This window comes from Chelonia mydas, chromosome 1, assembly GCF_015237465.2.
Source record: "Chelonia mydas isolate rCheMyd1 chromosome 1, rCheMyd1.pri.v2, whole genome shotgun sequence".
Classification (NCBI taxonomy): domain Eukaryota; kingdom Metazoa; phylum Chordata; order Testudines; family Cheloniidae; genus Chelonia; species Chelonia mydas.
Genome location: NC_057849.1, coordinates 45,491,955 through 45,507,319, shown reverse-complemented (window position 1 = coordinate 45,507,319; position 15,365 = coordinate 45,491,955). Strand labels below are relative to the sequence as shown.

The window sequence follows — 15,365 nt, the reverse complement described above, 5'->3', positions numbered from 1 at the left end:
CAGTATTAAAATCAGTTCTGCAAGAGCTCAGCCAGTCAACTACCCCTTTATCCTGGAAGCAGGCCCCTCCTCTACTTTGGCTTCCTTTATCCTTATTAACCAGTTCTCTCCTGCCTTCCCTCTTCATGCCCCACAATACATTTATATATATATATATATATATATATATATATATATATATATATATATTACACACACACACACACACCCATTAAAATAACATTGCAATCTTAAAGTCAAGCCCTCAAAAGTTAGGAAATGCAAGAAAAAAAACAGTTACATACCTGTCTGGTAACTCTTGTTCTTTGAGATGTGTTGCACATGTCCATTCCATTTTAGGTGTGTGCGCATGCTAGTGCACCAAAGCAGGAAAACTTTTTCCCATACCGGTACCCATCAGGGCAGCACATACACCTTCTGCACAGGCATGCTGCCGGCTTAGAGTGCAAAGGAGCAGAGTAGTACCAATGCCCCTCGTTTCCTTCACACCAGAAGTCAGAATTTGCTGTGACTCCAATGTAGAGGGGAAGGAGGGGTAGTCATGAAATGGACATGTTCTTTGAGACTTTGCATATTTACCAAACACTTAAGTAACCATGTTTTCCTTTGAGTTCTTGCACATGTCCATTCCACTTTAGATGGCTCACAAGCAGTTCCAGATGAGAGAAGAGTGTTGGAGTCTACCTAAACAAGGCCTACAACACCATTCTCCCAAATCTAACGTCATTTCTTGAGGCATTGGAGAGAGCATAATGAGTGGTGAAGGTCTAAACAGATGACCAAGTTGCAGCCCTGCAAATCTCACTGATGGGAATGCAAGCCAAGAAAGCAGCCAATGTTTGTGCTCTTGTAGAATGGGCTAGAATTCACTGAGAGTGGGGAACCTTAGCAATATTGTAGCATAGATAAATATAGGAGGAGATGCAGGAAGAAATCCTCTTCGAAGTGAAAGGCTGCCCCTTCATCCTGTCAGCAAGGAGACAAATAATTGAAGAGAAATTCTAAACTCTTTTGTCCTTGTCCCAATAAAAGGCTTATGCCCCCCAAAGTATGGATTTCTCCTATTTTTTTTTGGTGGAAAAGGTTTTGAAAAAAGATTGGTGAGCAGAGAGTCTGATTTAGATGAAGTTCCGACACCAGTTAAGTGAAAATTTTGGGGTGTGGATACAAACTCACTTTCTCTTTTATAAAACACCATATAAAGGATGGTCAGCCACCAAAGCCTGAAGTTTTACTACCCTCCTGGCCAAAGTAACAGCCACCAGGAATGCTAGAGAGACAGGAGAAAATGAGGACACAGCTATAGTTTCAAGAGGGGGCTCCACCAAAACTGAAAGAACCAAATTCAGATCCCATCATATTGCTGGGTCCCTAATACTTGGGAAGAGCCTGTCCAAACCTTTCAAGAACTTAACAGTCATAGGATTGGAAAAATGGATCTTTCCTCTACAGGAGGAGAGGGCATGGAGATCCCTGAAGGTTCCTCTGGCAGCTAATTGACAGAATCCTTTTTCCTTTAGGTGAAGCCAGTAATCCAGGATAATATGAATAGGAACCTGTGAAAGAGGTATCATTCTGCTGGGACCAAACATACTTACCTCAAAAAAACAGAAGAAGTTCTCTGTCTGGTGAAGGGTTTTTTGCTATTTAAAAAGAACATTTTGCACTCCAACTTAACAGACCACTTCCTGGGGAGGTACCCACTGAACATCCAAGCAGTCAGATGTAGGCTGAGAGGGTTGGGATGCAGCATCTGACCATGGTTCTGTGACACTATGTCCGAGCCTGAGAGAGGGGTATGGAATTTTGAATAGAAAGGCTCAAGAGGTCTAAGAACCAATGCTAGCTGGGCGAGACTGGTGGTGGCATCCTGTCTGAGTTTGCTCAAAACTCTTGACACAATAGTGATAGGAGAAAAAATGTAATGAAGTTTCCCTTTCCAGGATAGCAGAAATGCATCTGACACACATCCCAGGCTGTGACCTGACCATGAACAGAACTGGGGATTCTTCCTGTTCCGTCAGGTGGCGAATAGGTTTATTTCTGGCATTCTGCAGATCTGAAAAATAGACTTTGCCATGTTCAGTCTTGAAACCAGACAGTTCTGAGACCCAGGAAAGTGAGATGCTTTGAGAGTAATCTCATTCCTGATGCAGAAAGACCAAAGGTTTATCGCCTCTTGGCAAACAGGGTCATACCTGGCACGTCCAGGCTTGTTTAGATGGAACATCACAGCTGTATTGTCCATGAGCACCTGAGCAGAACTACCTTTGATATGGGGAAGAAACGATTCACCAGCCAGGTGGATTGCTTGAAGCTCTCAACCATTCATGTGAGGGAGAGAACTTGAGTCTGAAAATCATCCATGACCACGGTCACAGAGGGCAGAGTTGGGGCAAAAGAAACACTGTTGCATACATTGGCAGAGTCCATCCACCAGACCAGGGACGACAAAACACTTGTGGATATCTGAGTCAGCATGCCAGCAGATGATGAGAAGGATAGTAGATAGACTCTCCACATGACTGTGAGGTGAAGTCTGGCTACTGATTCTTGTAAGAACAAGCTGTCATGTGACCTCGAAGTTTCAGGCAATTCCTCACTGTTGTACAAGAATATGCCTGAAGTCTTTGTATAGGTCCCATATCACCTGAAATCCTAGCTTGAGGTAATATGTGATTGCTGTGGTTGAGTTGAGAACTGTTCCTATGAATTTGATTCTCAGGAGAGGGGGAAACTGATTTGTCCTTGTTGATCAACAGTTCCAGTGACTGAAAGAGGGACCGGATCTTCTCAATGGCCACTATTATTTGCTGTCTGGACAGATCTCAAAACAACCATTCACCCAGATATGGGTACACCGGGACCTCTACCTTCATGAGATATGCTGCAACTACTGCCATGCACTTTGTGCAGACTCAAGGGGAGGACCATAAGCTTGTAATAACATCTGCTATGAGTTTTAAGAAGCTCCTGTGGCTCTGGTAAACACCCACATAGAAGAAGGAATCCTTTAAGCTGAGAGCAGTGAACAGTCTTTTGGGTCTAGGGACAATAGATGCTAAGGTAACCATACAAAACTCTTTATGTATCTATTGAGGTATTGCAGGTGTACAATAAATCCGAGGCCTACGTTGGATGGTACCACATTAGGTGCCAGAGTTGACAACTCTACATCGCCAGAATGTGATGGGGGGAGTTCCTAGTGGGACCTGGCTTAGCTCTAACCTTGGTAGTGGTCTTCTTGTGAAAGTCTGTTGGGGACTTACCCCTTGAAGATGAAGAGGGCTTTTTCTGGCTGGAAGAGGTCAAAGTGCTAGACTTCTGCTGCTGTTTACATGATATGAGACAGAGAAGAGTGTCATCTCTCTGAACCCCTTCAGCACGGGGATGCTGCCAAGCCTGGTAGAATGTTCTAAGATGGAGTACAGTCCAAATTCCTGCATACTGAACACCTGGGTTCCAAAACTGAGCACAAAGCTGCTTCCACCAGGATATCTTGACACTGAACTTCCCTCAACTTCTCAGTCCTGATCTTAACCCCGCTACAGAGAGGGCACTTATATCTCACATTTTCTTCTCCCACACACCTTAAACTGAAGGAGTTAGGCTCGCTGACTGACAGATTAGTTACAGCCAGAACAACACTTAACCCACAGGAATTTAGGCATGGCCCCCATACAGAAAAGCTCAAAGAACAATAAGACAAAAATCAAGTCATCTTTTGCAAATGAGTACCATTAAAACTATAGAAAAGTAACTATTTACAATTAAAAAAAACCTCTAGAAAACTTTTCCTAAAGAGAGAACGAAAAAAAAAAAAGGTGAGCAGCTCACACACGCTGACTACCGACCATAGGATATGATACAGAACTGGAGTGGAGCAAGGGGTGTCAGGGCTGCTCTGACTCTTCATAGCCTTGGCTAGTACCACAAGTGTGCAGAGGGCACATGCACTGCCCCAATGGATACTGCTATGGGGAAAAGTTCTCTGGCTTCAGTGCACTGGCATGTGCATATCTAAGTGGAATGGATGTGTGCAAGAACTCAAAGAAAAATTTAGGTTGTCTGTACAATCTTAATGTGCCCCTCTGGAGTGTATGCATTATGAAACAGTCTTTAATTACAGGATCACATACTAGTTTTTCCACAGGACCCCTGCCCCATTCAGTGTACAGGATAGGCCTGCTGTAGGGATGAATCAGGGCTGTGTAGTGAAGGAGACTGCTGTCTGTAGTAACTGTTTCAGTTGCTGCAAAAGATGAAAAGTGTCTCATGAATGAGGCAGCAGACTGCAGGAAAAGAAAGAATGGTCTCATGGTAAAGGAGACTGAATGCTACTATGGAGCATAGGTTTTTATCACTGCCTCTACCAGAGTTCCCATATAAGGTAGTTAAGTTACTTAAACCAAACTTTTCAAAGGTGGTCACTAAATGTGTGTTTCCATTTTCTGACTTAGGACCCTGGTGTCTGATTTGCAGAAATGCTGAGCACTCTCAGCTGTAACTGAAGTCAGTGGGAAGTGTGCTTTGAACATGAAGTGCTATATAATGAGAAGTATGCTGAAAAATCCGGTAGTAGGTTTCTCAATTTGGGCACCCAAAATTAGTGGACTCCTTTTGACATTAATCTCTGTCTCAGTTCGCCACTTGTAAAATGGGGATCAATACCCATAGGAGTGTTGTGTAAATACATTTATTAATACTTCTGAAGCACTCCAATGCTATAGTGATAAGCTCCACAGAAAAGCCCATGAGCAAATGATTGTTTTCAGAGGAAGGTTTGAATGGGTGTGTGGTAAATAAGGCCTGGGGGCCACACATTGAACATGAATAAGTAAACAAAATATTGAACAGATGCTTATTCTGCACACTGAAGGAGACGGGGACCTGGTGACCAGGTAATTAAAAACAGTATCACAATACATACGCACAAGGGAACTAAATTAAGGCACAGGCAACCTTAATTCTGGTATTTCCTTACCATTGAGTGCTTGATGTTTGCCCCCTTAATAATGTTCTTTTAACAGATGTGTGTGTGAGTAATTACCTAGGTTCTAAAAAGAACCAACAGGAAAAAAAACCAAATTCCATCATGTTTCATCATTCTCAGTCTCGTATGGCTCACCGGAAGGGGTGGAACCTTTAGATACACCACACAGACCTCTGCCCCTTGAGCTAACAGAGTAACTGACAGCAGTAGTAGGCAGTCATTTTCTATGTGCACCAGCACTAAAGGGTTATGGGACACTGCCAGTGAGCTTCACAGACAGCAGAAGAATGGTAAGATTTAGTAGTCTTGGGTTCCATTCCAGGTTCTAGAAGAAAGCATGCTCTAGTGAGCACAGACTCTTCTGCTCCATCCCCTGAAATCTGTCCTTTTCCCAAGCCTGTGTCTTTTTCAACCAGCTCCTCTTCCCAGACTCCACTCCTCAGGCTTTTCATCCACCTCCTTGCCCAGCAAGTCCTAATCCCAGTCATTTTATTCAACCATTCCCAGTTCCCCTGGCCTCCAGTCGCTGATGCCGCAGTCCATGTTCCCAATTTCACTCCCCAAGCTTCTTGTCCAATCTCAGTGTCATCAGCCTGTTGCCCTAGTCTCTTTGCCTAGCCATTCCCAGTTCTCCTCCCATACTCCAGTTCCTCGTCAGATCGGCCTCACCTCAACTTCTTGCCATGCCTCCAGTTTCTCTATCAGCCTTCAATCACAGCCATGATTAATCCATGTCCCATCTACTCAGTCTATCCCCACGTGTCCAGCTCTTGTCCCCTCTGTACACAAATCAGGCAGCTTCCTCCTCCATGCTGCTCGGGCCCAGCAGAGGGTGGGTTCAGAGCACAGGAGGGAGTTCTCAGTTCTTCTACCCAACCTGGACCCAGCAGAGTTTATAGCAGCCCAGAGCAGCAAATGCAGGGAAAGCCCCACACTGCCTTGGGCCAGAGCATGCCCAGTGTGGATGGAATCTTCAGGAAATTTAGCTACTAAAATCTAAGAAGTCTATATTGAGCACGTGCAAACTGCGATTTTCAAAGTCTTATAACTTGCTCCAATTTAGGCAGATTTTCACAGGGACAACAAGAAGTACATCCTTGACACAATGGCCACCAGCCTACCAAATTTCGAGTCCCTGCTCCAAAGCGCAGGGGCAGTAAAGTTGTTAAAAGAAAAGGTTACAAGAATATATTCCTACCCTTGTTCTTGGAAACAAATGAAATTTTCTGGGCAACCTTTTTAAAAGAAAAATCATCCTGAGGCAGACAATCAGCATGGAAAATTGCAGCCCAAATAATTAAAATTTGGCAAAGTTATAAGCAACTGAAAATGCACTCTTATGAGATGTGTCAGGCAACCTATAATTTTAGCTCCACCTATAATTTTTGTGTATTTGTGTTCATATATTCCAGAGAATACTTTACAGACAAACTTCATTTTATTGATTAAGTACAACATCTTCCAAATCAAACCCTAAAACCAAGAAAATGTCAACTTATAGGACACTTCTTAACAGTAAGCTTAATGTCCACAGAGCATGTTTTCAGCAACAAGACTCCCCATTTTCACAAGGAACTTTCTTCTGCCTTCAACAGATAAGAAAACACTACACACAACACATTAATTTTTCGCACAGTAACCCACAAAACCTGAATTACAACCTTAGCAACATTACCAAATATTCAGCATTTGCATGGGCAGCCAGGTTAAGTGCATGATGTGCTATGTTTCTGAAAGAAGTATGAAATTATAACAAAGGTTGTGTATTCTACAAGGAAGATGTTGCTGTTAAAGATCAGAGTCCAAAAAACGCAAAACTTCGCTGCGTATGTTGCATAGTTCCATGTTTAACTCAATGCTATCTAGCTCAAATTTCTTCAGAGATAGGAAAATGATTTTCTAATTTCCAGTCCTACCAACTCACCTTGAGATCTGAGGTCAAGATGGGCAATTTTCATCTCATGCATGGCTGCCAGTAATAAAAAAAATTAGACACAGCAAGTTATGCATCCTCCAACCCCATTTAAAATAAGTGATATAGCCTTTTTCATACCATACATGAAAAAGAAGGAAGAAAGGGAACACCTAATTCTTTCCCACCCTTTGCTGGTTATTTTTATATGCACCATACCAGACCTCAAAGGAGCCTTATGAGCTGGAGTTCCCTTGATATAAAATAAGAAAAAGCTGCTTTCAGGGCTTTCTCCATGAGAAAGCACTCGCCGCTCCTGGTCACCCAAAATCTGGATTTATTAGCCTTCCAAGCCCATAGACAGACCATCTTCCCTCAGGTTTTTAAAGAGAGGATGGACTGGGGGTTAGAGTGCTTTATTTTATGAGGTTATTACTGCATTTACTAGCAGATCCATATATTTATGCTTCAAAGTAAGATGAGCAGCCCTTTCCAACAGACTGTATTGTATGACTGTTATATTGTATAAATTAACATATAATGGACACCTATATTTGCTATAAAATAAAATCTATTCCAAAAAATTACATAGCAAATGGAGGTCACTTAATTAGTTTATATTCTGTGGGCAATGCACATAGATAGAGTGTGATAGATGTTTACCTGAGATTTTACATAAGTCAAGCTATTAGTGTACTGTTACTTTAACAGTTCACACCATTTCAGAGGCTTAAGGACATTAAAATGTATTTCAATTAAAAATATTTTATAGTTTTGAGTAAAAAGGCTGAAAAAAGTTAGTCATGCCAATTCAAATGTGATAGACACAAATAAGGGGGGGCCCTAAAAAGAAACCTGGACAGTTAAAGTTAAGATTGCAGTATATTTTGACCATAAGTCACAAGAGGATTTAATATACAGTGGAGTCGCATCTTACACGGGGGCTAGGTTCTAAAGTCAGCACGTAAGGTGAAAATCGCGTATAGTCAAAAAGAGAGAGAGAGATGGAAGAATGAAAGAATAAAAAAAGGGAGAAAGACTACTTCAATGTTGTTATGCGCAAACTGGAGTGCCTCAGGATGGCCAGGAGCATTGTCTATGATCAGCAACACTTTAAAGTCAAGTTCTTTCTCTTCGAGTTACCGCTTGACCGCCAGAATGAAACACTTGGGGAACCAATCCAGAAATAATGCTGACGTCAACCAAACCTTTTTATTTGATTGCCAGAACACAGGCAGGAGATTTTTGTTCTTGCCTTTTAGAACACGGGGATTTGCAGCCCTGTAGAGCAAGCCCGGCTTTATTGAATGCCCAGCCGCACTGCCACATAACAACACAGTCACCCGGTCTTTAGCTGCTTTGAAGCCAGAGGCTTGTCTTTCTGATTTCGAAGTGTAAGTGCAGTTGAGCATTTTTTTTTTCCAGAAGAGCCCAGTCTCATCAGCATTAAAAACTTGTTCCGAAGACAGCCTTTTTCTTCTATGATTTTCTTTAATTGTTCAGGGTAGGCTTTTGCTGTCTCTTCATTGGCAGATGCAGCTTCACACATTTCTGAGGTTGAAGTGGTTCCTAAAACTGTTAAGCCAATCTTGGCTGGCTTTGAATTCCTTCTCATCAGAAGGCTGTCCATCTTCGGTGGGAGGTATAAACAGCGCGTAGAGGCTAAGAGTCTTTTCTTGCAACATGTTGCCATCGATAGGCACCCGTTTACGGTTCATGTCTTCCAGCCATAAGTTTAATGCCTTTTCAGTCTTCACTAAAGTCTTATCACGCACCTGGCTCATCACCGTAGCAGTTATTGGAGCACTTGATGCCACGGCTTGACGAATTTCTCTCTCGAATCTTGATGGCATGGATGCTAGATTTGTTGTGGCCATATTTATGCGCCACGTTGGAGACCGACATACCATCTCTCAGTAAGTCCAACACAGCCAGTTTTTCCTCCAAAGTTGGAGCAGATCGCTGTTTCTTCGGCTGAGCACCAGATGAAGTAGTTGGCTTGCATTTAGGGGCCATGTTGTACGAAAAATACGCATCTTTAAACACTAGACCCTCACTCAGCGTGACAAGACGCTCACTGGATCGGCAGGCAGCGATCGATCCAGCAAGGGTCGATTTATTGCGTCTAGTCTAGACAGGATGCATCAACCTCCGAGCGCTCTCCCGTCGACTCCTGTACAGTACTCCACCGCTGCGAGTTATTGTTATTTTTCTTTTTTTTTGGCCAAGCACGTATAGTTGAATTCACGTAAGTTAAATGCACGTATGATGCGACTCCACTGTAATATAATATTATTATATATGTTGTGGCAGAGCTCCGATTTTGTCCCCATGGGTCCCGTGCTTCCAGGCAGTTTATGCTAGCCTCAAAGGCTCACTCCACATAGCCCTTCTCTCTCTAGGGCCAGGGTTACAGTCTACTGAGCCCTTTTCATCATAAGCCAGCAAGGAGGTTGGTGAGAACTCCCACAGTCTCTGTTGTCCCTATGGGCTTATTCCAGAACAGTTTAGCCTCCTGTCCTGATAGGGACCTGTCTTCCCCTCCCAGGAGGTGTTTCTGTAGTGGTGGGTTGCGGGGGAACCTGGGCCCACCCTCTTCTCTGGGTTCCGGCCCAGGGACCCTAATGGCAGCAGCTGTTGGCAGCCGACCTTTCACTGCCAGAGTTGCTACATTTCCTTGGGCCACTTCCCCACAGCTTTCCTGCTTCTCTCTCCTTCACCCTTACCTTAGGGCTCCCTTTCCAGTGGCTTGAGGATGTCTTCATTACCCAGCCCTTCAGTCGCACTTCCTCTCCTCGGCCTAACTGGAGTGAGCCCTTTTATAGTATCAGAGGGGCCTTAATTAGAGTCAGGTGTTCACATTAGCTTAATGGCCTCACCTGACGCTTTGCAGGTTAATTGGAGGCAGGTGTCCACCCTAGCCTGGAGCAGCCCCTGCTCTGGTCAGTCAGGGAACAGAAAACTGTTTATCCAGTGGCCAGTATATGTGCCTTCTACTACTCTGCTGTACCCAACTGGCCTGGGTCTATCACAATATACAATAATATAAAGTGAAATAAACTAAAGGAACATAAGTAAAACAAAACTGCTAATAAAGATAATTACAACACGAAGGAATGAACAAGGTTGTTCTGTTTCCACCCTTTTAGATGAAATGGGAAAGCCAAATGTACTCTAACAGGTAGAAAAACAGTTGTAGAAAGGCAAGTTAGTTTTCTGTTGCTCCTGCCACTTAACTGTTGTCAGTTCTTGGCACAACAATGGCTGTCAGACCTAGTGCAAATTGATACAGTTCACTGCTAACATTACCTGCATCATGGGATATTTTGCTTCAGCAGGACTTCCAAATCCATTAACACCAATGAAGCTGGTACTAAAGTAGGAATCTGTGAGACTAGCATCAGCTAAACCACCGCCATCTATTCCAGGAACTAAAAGAAAAAGGAAAAATGTTTCAGATGATTTTAGTTTAGCAAGTCTACCTGTTTCTTGCCAATAAAATATATGTCTATATTTAGACTTGCATTCCTAGGAGAAGCAACAAAGAAAACATATTGGTACATATAATGAAAGGAGCAGTTAGATGGAGGATGGTAAATAAGGCGTGTGTGCACAATATGAAATTATAGCAGAGAGGTAGGCAGGGCAGAGCTGTGCATAGCCTTGAACGCAGGGAGGAGGAGCGCAAAAAATGTGGAAAGAGAAAGGAACAAGTAATGGTATCAGAATAGGAAGTAATGTGGTTGGAGCATCAGGAAAGGAAGTTTTTTTAAAAAAAGAAAGGAAAGTAATGATCTTGCATACATAGTAAGAAGTTCTCAACGTGTTCAATAATTTATTTTTCAAACAATGTATTCATTCCTCTTGATGGCAACATTCACAGCAAGTTAACAACTTAAAATGATGCGTGGGAAAGAACTCAAACAACATCTTACAGCACAGACATTCTATGTTTCCTTAAACTTTTCATTATCTTGTTTTTCAAAAGTAGTTGGACAATTTTATTCAAAGTTGCCAAAAAGTTCTTCTAGGCTAAGAACAAGCATGAAAGATTTAATTCCCAAGGCATATTTTAAGAAAGTTCAGTGTCTAGAAACAAGGGCTTATAATAAAATACTTCAACTGTACCTATATAAATTCGCCACTACAGTGCAACAAAGATTTTTAAGAATAAAAAAATATAGTGATTTCATGAAGAGCTAAAACACACTAATCAAACATCAAAGAATCAAGATTTTATGGTTCTATGGAAGGTATGTTTCAGTAAAGAAACCCTCCATAAAGCATAAATGTGTGAATACTAGGCACAGATCCAACTCGAAGGAAAGACCTGTACCACATCAGTGCAACTTGAACCTTGGTATCAGCCTCCAGCCAGTTGGTAGCATGCTAACATGTCTTCCTAGTCACCACTGTCAAACAGAATCAAATGGATCTCTGTACCAAGCTGAAGGATTGCAGTTGCTGGTATTCACACCCACATGTGAATGTAGGGTTTTGAATGCCAAAGCAGGCTGCATGAACTGGTTGGTAACTTCCCTGCTTCCAGACTAGAACAGATAGATAGCAGGAAAGCTTTTTCAAAAGAAACAAAGGCAGCATTAGAGTAACAGCAGCACTCAAGTGGCACTAACCAGCATCCAGTTAGCAACTGACAAGTTGCGCTCACTCACGCTTCAGCCTACATCCCCATTTGAGCCAGCCAACTTAAGTTAATGGCATCACTGCATTTGAATGTCAGATTGTGTGTGAACAGAGGGAACAAGTTAAGGGGAACACTTGAGCTATCGCAAGATAACTTCGCAGTGAAGACATGCCCTTAATTAAACTAATCCTGACATGACATTAGCATTTAGCCTGCTACTTTCGCGTTTTTCAGGAGAGGTGTATTACAGATGTTAGAGACCCCAACTACATGTCATCATTAAAAATGACATGAAATTTTCAAGTCACTTTTGAATCTTAAATTTAAGGACTAAAGGAACAGGGAGGCAGAGCCATATCTGTATCTGCAGCACATTCTAGCTCTTCTTCCACAACTCCAGAAGAACAGCCAAGAGGGAGCTCTTATGAGGCCCCAGAACTACTACTCCTCCATCTGCAGTTTGGCCATGTTCTTACCTCACTCGCCCACAGCTGTTTAGGTGGGAAGTGTGAATTCAGAATACTGGAACAAGACTATTCCATTCTGTGGACCTACTGTAATGAGAACACTGAAAACTGCAGAGCTATCAAATACTGTTGCCACACCTTGTTAGTCAGGATCCAACTTGGACTAGAAAGGGTCAGCTCGAAAAATACGCCCCTCTGGCTGACACCTTGAGAGCTAAGGGTTACCAGATTCAGAGAGACACGCTGATCATCAGAGCCCTCGGCACATGGGACCCCAGTAACAAGCAAATGTTGCCGGACTGCAGACTTGGTCAACGCTACGCTTGGCTGATGCGGCAACTCATGGTGTCAGAGGCCATCAGATGGTCAAGGGTCATCTACACAGAACATATCACCGACATCTGCAATACCAGGAAGGATGAGCTGGAGTGCCGATGAGAAGCACTGTGGGGAAAGTAACTGAAATACTCTCCTCATGGACTGTATTTTCCAAATGGACAACCTACCCTAAATTCTCAATTACTGAGAGACAATCTTCACTCATTGGTATATGTGCTTTCCACAACCAACTCTGTGTAACTTTTCATGAGTGATGTATCTGCATACTTGGTTGCTAATGTCTAAACTGTATTCTTAAATTTACTCACCTAAATTTGGGTTAGTGCATAATCAGCAATATCTGCATCTTCCGATTTAAAAACAAACTTTGTATTTGTGGATAATCTAAGCACTATACCCAGAAGTACAGACATTCACCGGGTAGTTTTTTCAAGATGGAAATTTGGGGCTCTGTTTAGTGACAATTAGTTGTTTTCATGTTATTTTTCATTCAGAATTGCTTAGGTTTGCACTGAGGTATCTGCTGCCCTGGAATCAGGGGTCGTCTCTGCTTGAATTTCAGTCAGTATTGGAAACCGAGGTACTGCTGCAACTTTATGCTACACTATACAAGTTAAATCCATGTCCTTCCTGACTGGTGAAGGCCATTAGCAACTTTCAAAGTTTCAAGAACAGTTGCCATTCCAAGATACACTGTATAAACTCATCAGCTGACTTGGGCTTGCAGGGCTTAGTCTTTTGGGCAGAAAAATCACTGGGGTGATTAGGCTGGAACTGGAGCCTGAGTTCTGGGACCCTATGAGGGTGGAGGGTCCAGAGCTCAGGCTCCAGCCTGAGCCCAAATGTCTACACAGCAATTTTTAGCCCTGCAGCCCAAGCCTGAGTCAGCTGACCTGGGCCAGCTGTGGCCTTGGGCTGCAGGGCTAAAAATTGCATCATGAAAACATTTTGAAGAGCTGTCCACCACAGCATCTCTCAGTGAGAGTCTACCTCAAAATGCCATGTGATTCTGTAGTTTGGGTGTTTTCCTGGACCCCTTGGTGTTTCTGGACACTCACAAGAGCTGTAGTTGCTCCAAAATATTCTCGTATCTGTACCTAGAAGAAGAACAAGCCTCTTTTGTAGAGTAATGATCTGGCCGACTGTTCACGACTTCATAACTTCCTTGCTAGGTGACTGCACCTGATTGTACTAAAGTAATTACACTGACCTTTAAAAGATCCTAACAGGACCAAAGCACAATAACCCACGTCCCACGCATCACCAGCCACTGAGAGCACACGACTATGGTGCTCTGCTCACTACACTGGCTCCCCACAAAGAAACATGCTGATTTCAAGGTGGCAGTCCTCATCCATACGCCCTTCCACTGTACTGTACCAAATTAGTTAGAAGAACAACTTAACAGTCATGTTCCACAGGAATGATTCAATGAATGACCTCCAGGGTTAAACTCATTAGAGTAGAGGACAAGAGTTCTCAAGATAATGGCTTGAGGCTATGGAATTATATTCCAGAGGTGAAAAATGAACCCTGGCTTCCCTGCCTTCAGAATAAAACCCAGGATTCATTTATTTAACATAGCCTTCCCACATCAACAGCAATGACTAAGAAAAGAAAGACAGAAAGGGACAAGATGCAGCTCACATAGACATACACTAAAAGAAGAGGGAAAAAAGTTTCCAGACACCTTTCTAGAAGCCAAGAGAAACAGAGACCACTTTGTCTGACCATGTCTTCTATAAGATTATTTTTTGGGGAAACAGTTTCTAGAGCAATGGGTGCTTGATAATCACCTAAATAGATGAGGCAGTTGTCACTTGGTCTATTATCTGGAAGACCACAAATCTCTGTTAACAGCTTTTTCTCTTCTTTGACTTTTTTTCTGACAACTAATTATTCAGACAAGCTACAGATTTTTTTTCCCTCTGAGGACGGCCACAACTGTTAAAATCACTTTTGTAACTGTGTATCACGGCCAGCCTAAAGAAAGCTCTTGCGCTGGAAGCGCCTGGATTTCACCAAGGATAAAGAGTGTTGAGTAATGGGAAAGTAGGTCTCTGAGATGCATGCGTAATGGGCCTGGGACACACCTTTGAACAGATTTTAGAGTCGCCACTTTGAATTTTTATTGACACACATTTATTGAACTACATTAGCTTCTGCATTCAAATTGCCCATCTTGATCTTTTCTGTATAACTAAAATTCATAAGTATACTTTCAAATTCTTCAGCTTTCAGTACCATTAAAATAGCATTTCCAGTACTGTTCTAGTTCCCAAAAGTATACTTTTTAATTAGTTTAGATTAATTGTTTACTGTTTTAGGGTGGTGGGAAAGTTCTGAAATTGGATAAAGTTGTCTTACAGGAGAAATACATCCATTTGTCTTGTGTTAGCACTATTTATGCTTCAGGAAAGTGAGGTTAAACAGTCTCAAGATGATCTTACCCTGAGAGACCTAGTGATTTCCCCACAACAGTGAAAGAATTAGCTAGACTAGTTTGAGGAGCAAAGATGGATGTGACAAGTTGGGGAATAGCAGACTGCGTTTCTCTTTCATGCAACGTCAGCAGAAATTGAGAATGATGAGCAAACTAAGATTTTAGCGTAAAAAAGGAAGGAAACATTTAAAGCAAACAACAGATATAAAAAAATAGGGCTCTCAATTAATCGCAGTTAACTCACACAATTAACTCAAAAAAATTAGTTGTGATTAAAAAAATCAATGATTAATCAGTTTTAATCGCACTATTAAACAATAGAATACCAATTAAAATGCATTAAATATTGCTGATGTTTTTCTACATTTTCATATGTACTGTATTGTGTTGTAATTGAAATCAAATATTTGCACTGTAAAAATGATCAAAGAAATCGTATTTTTCAATTCACCTCATACAATCTGTGGTGCAATCTCTGTCCTGGAAGTGCAACTTACAAATGTAGACCTTTTTAGTTACTTAACTGCACTCAAAAACAAAACAATGTAAAACTTCAGAGCCTACAA

At 42.1% G+C, this 15,365-nt stretch overlaps 1 protein-coding gene across 10 annotated transcripts in view; it reads right to left on the bottom strand.

Moving 5' to 3' along the window:
* The window catches only part of PAN3 (poly(A) specific ribonuclease subunit PAN3), a 116,380-nt gene that overhangs the window by 91,654 nt on the left and 9,361 nt on the right, over window positions 1–15,365 (bottom strand). For all 10 annotated transcript variants that reach the window (XR_006286359.1, XM_037891626.2, XM_037891630.2 and 7 more), the window contains one exon: window positions 10,215–10,336. Coding sequence is in view for 9 of the 10 variants with exons in the window: in XM_037891626.2 (XP_037747554.1) it covers window positions 10,215–10,336 (122 nt within the window). In the remaining variant the exon portion in view is untranslated. The remainder of the gene's footprint in view (window positions 1–10,214; window positions 10,337–15,365) is intronic.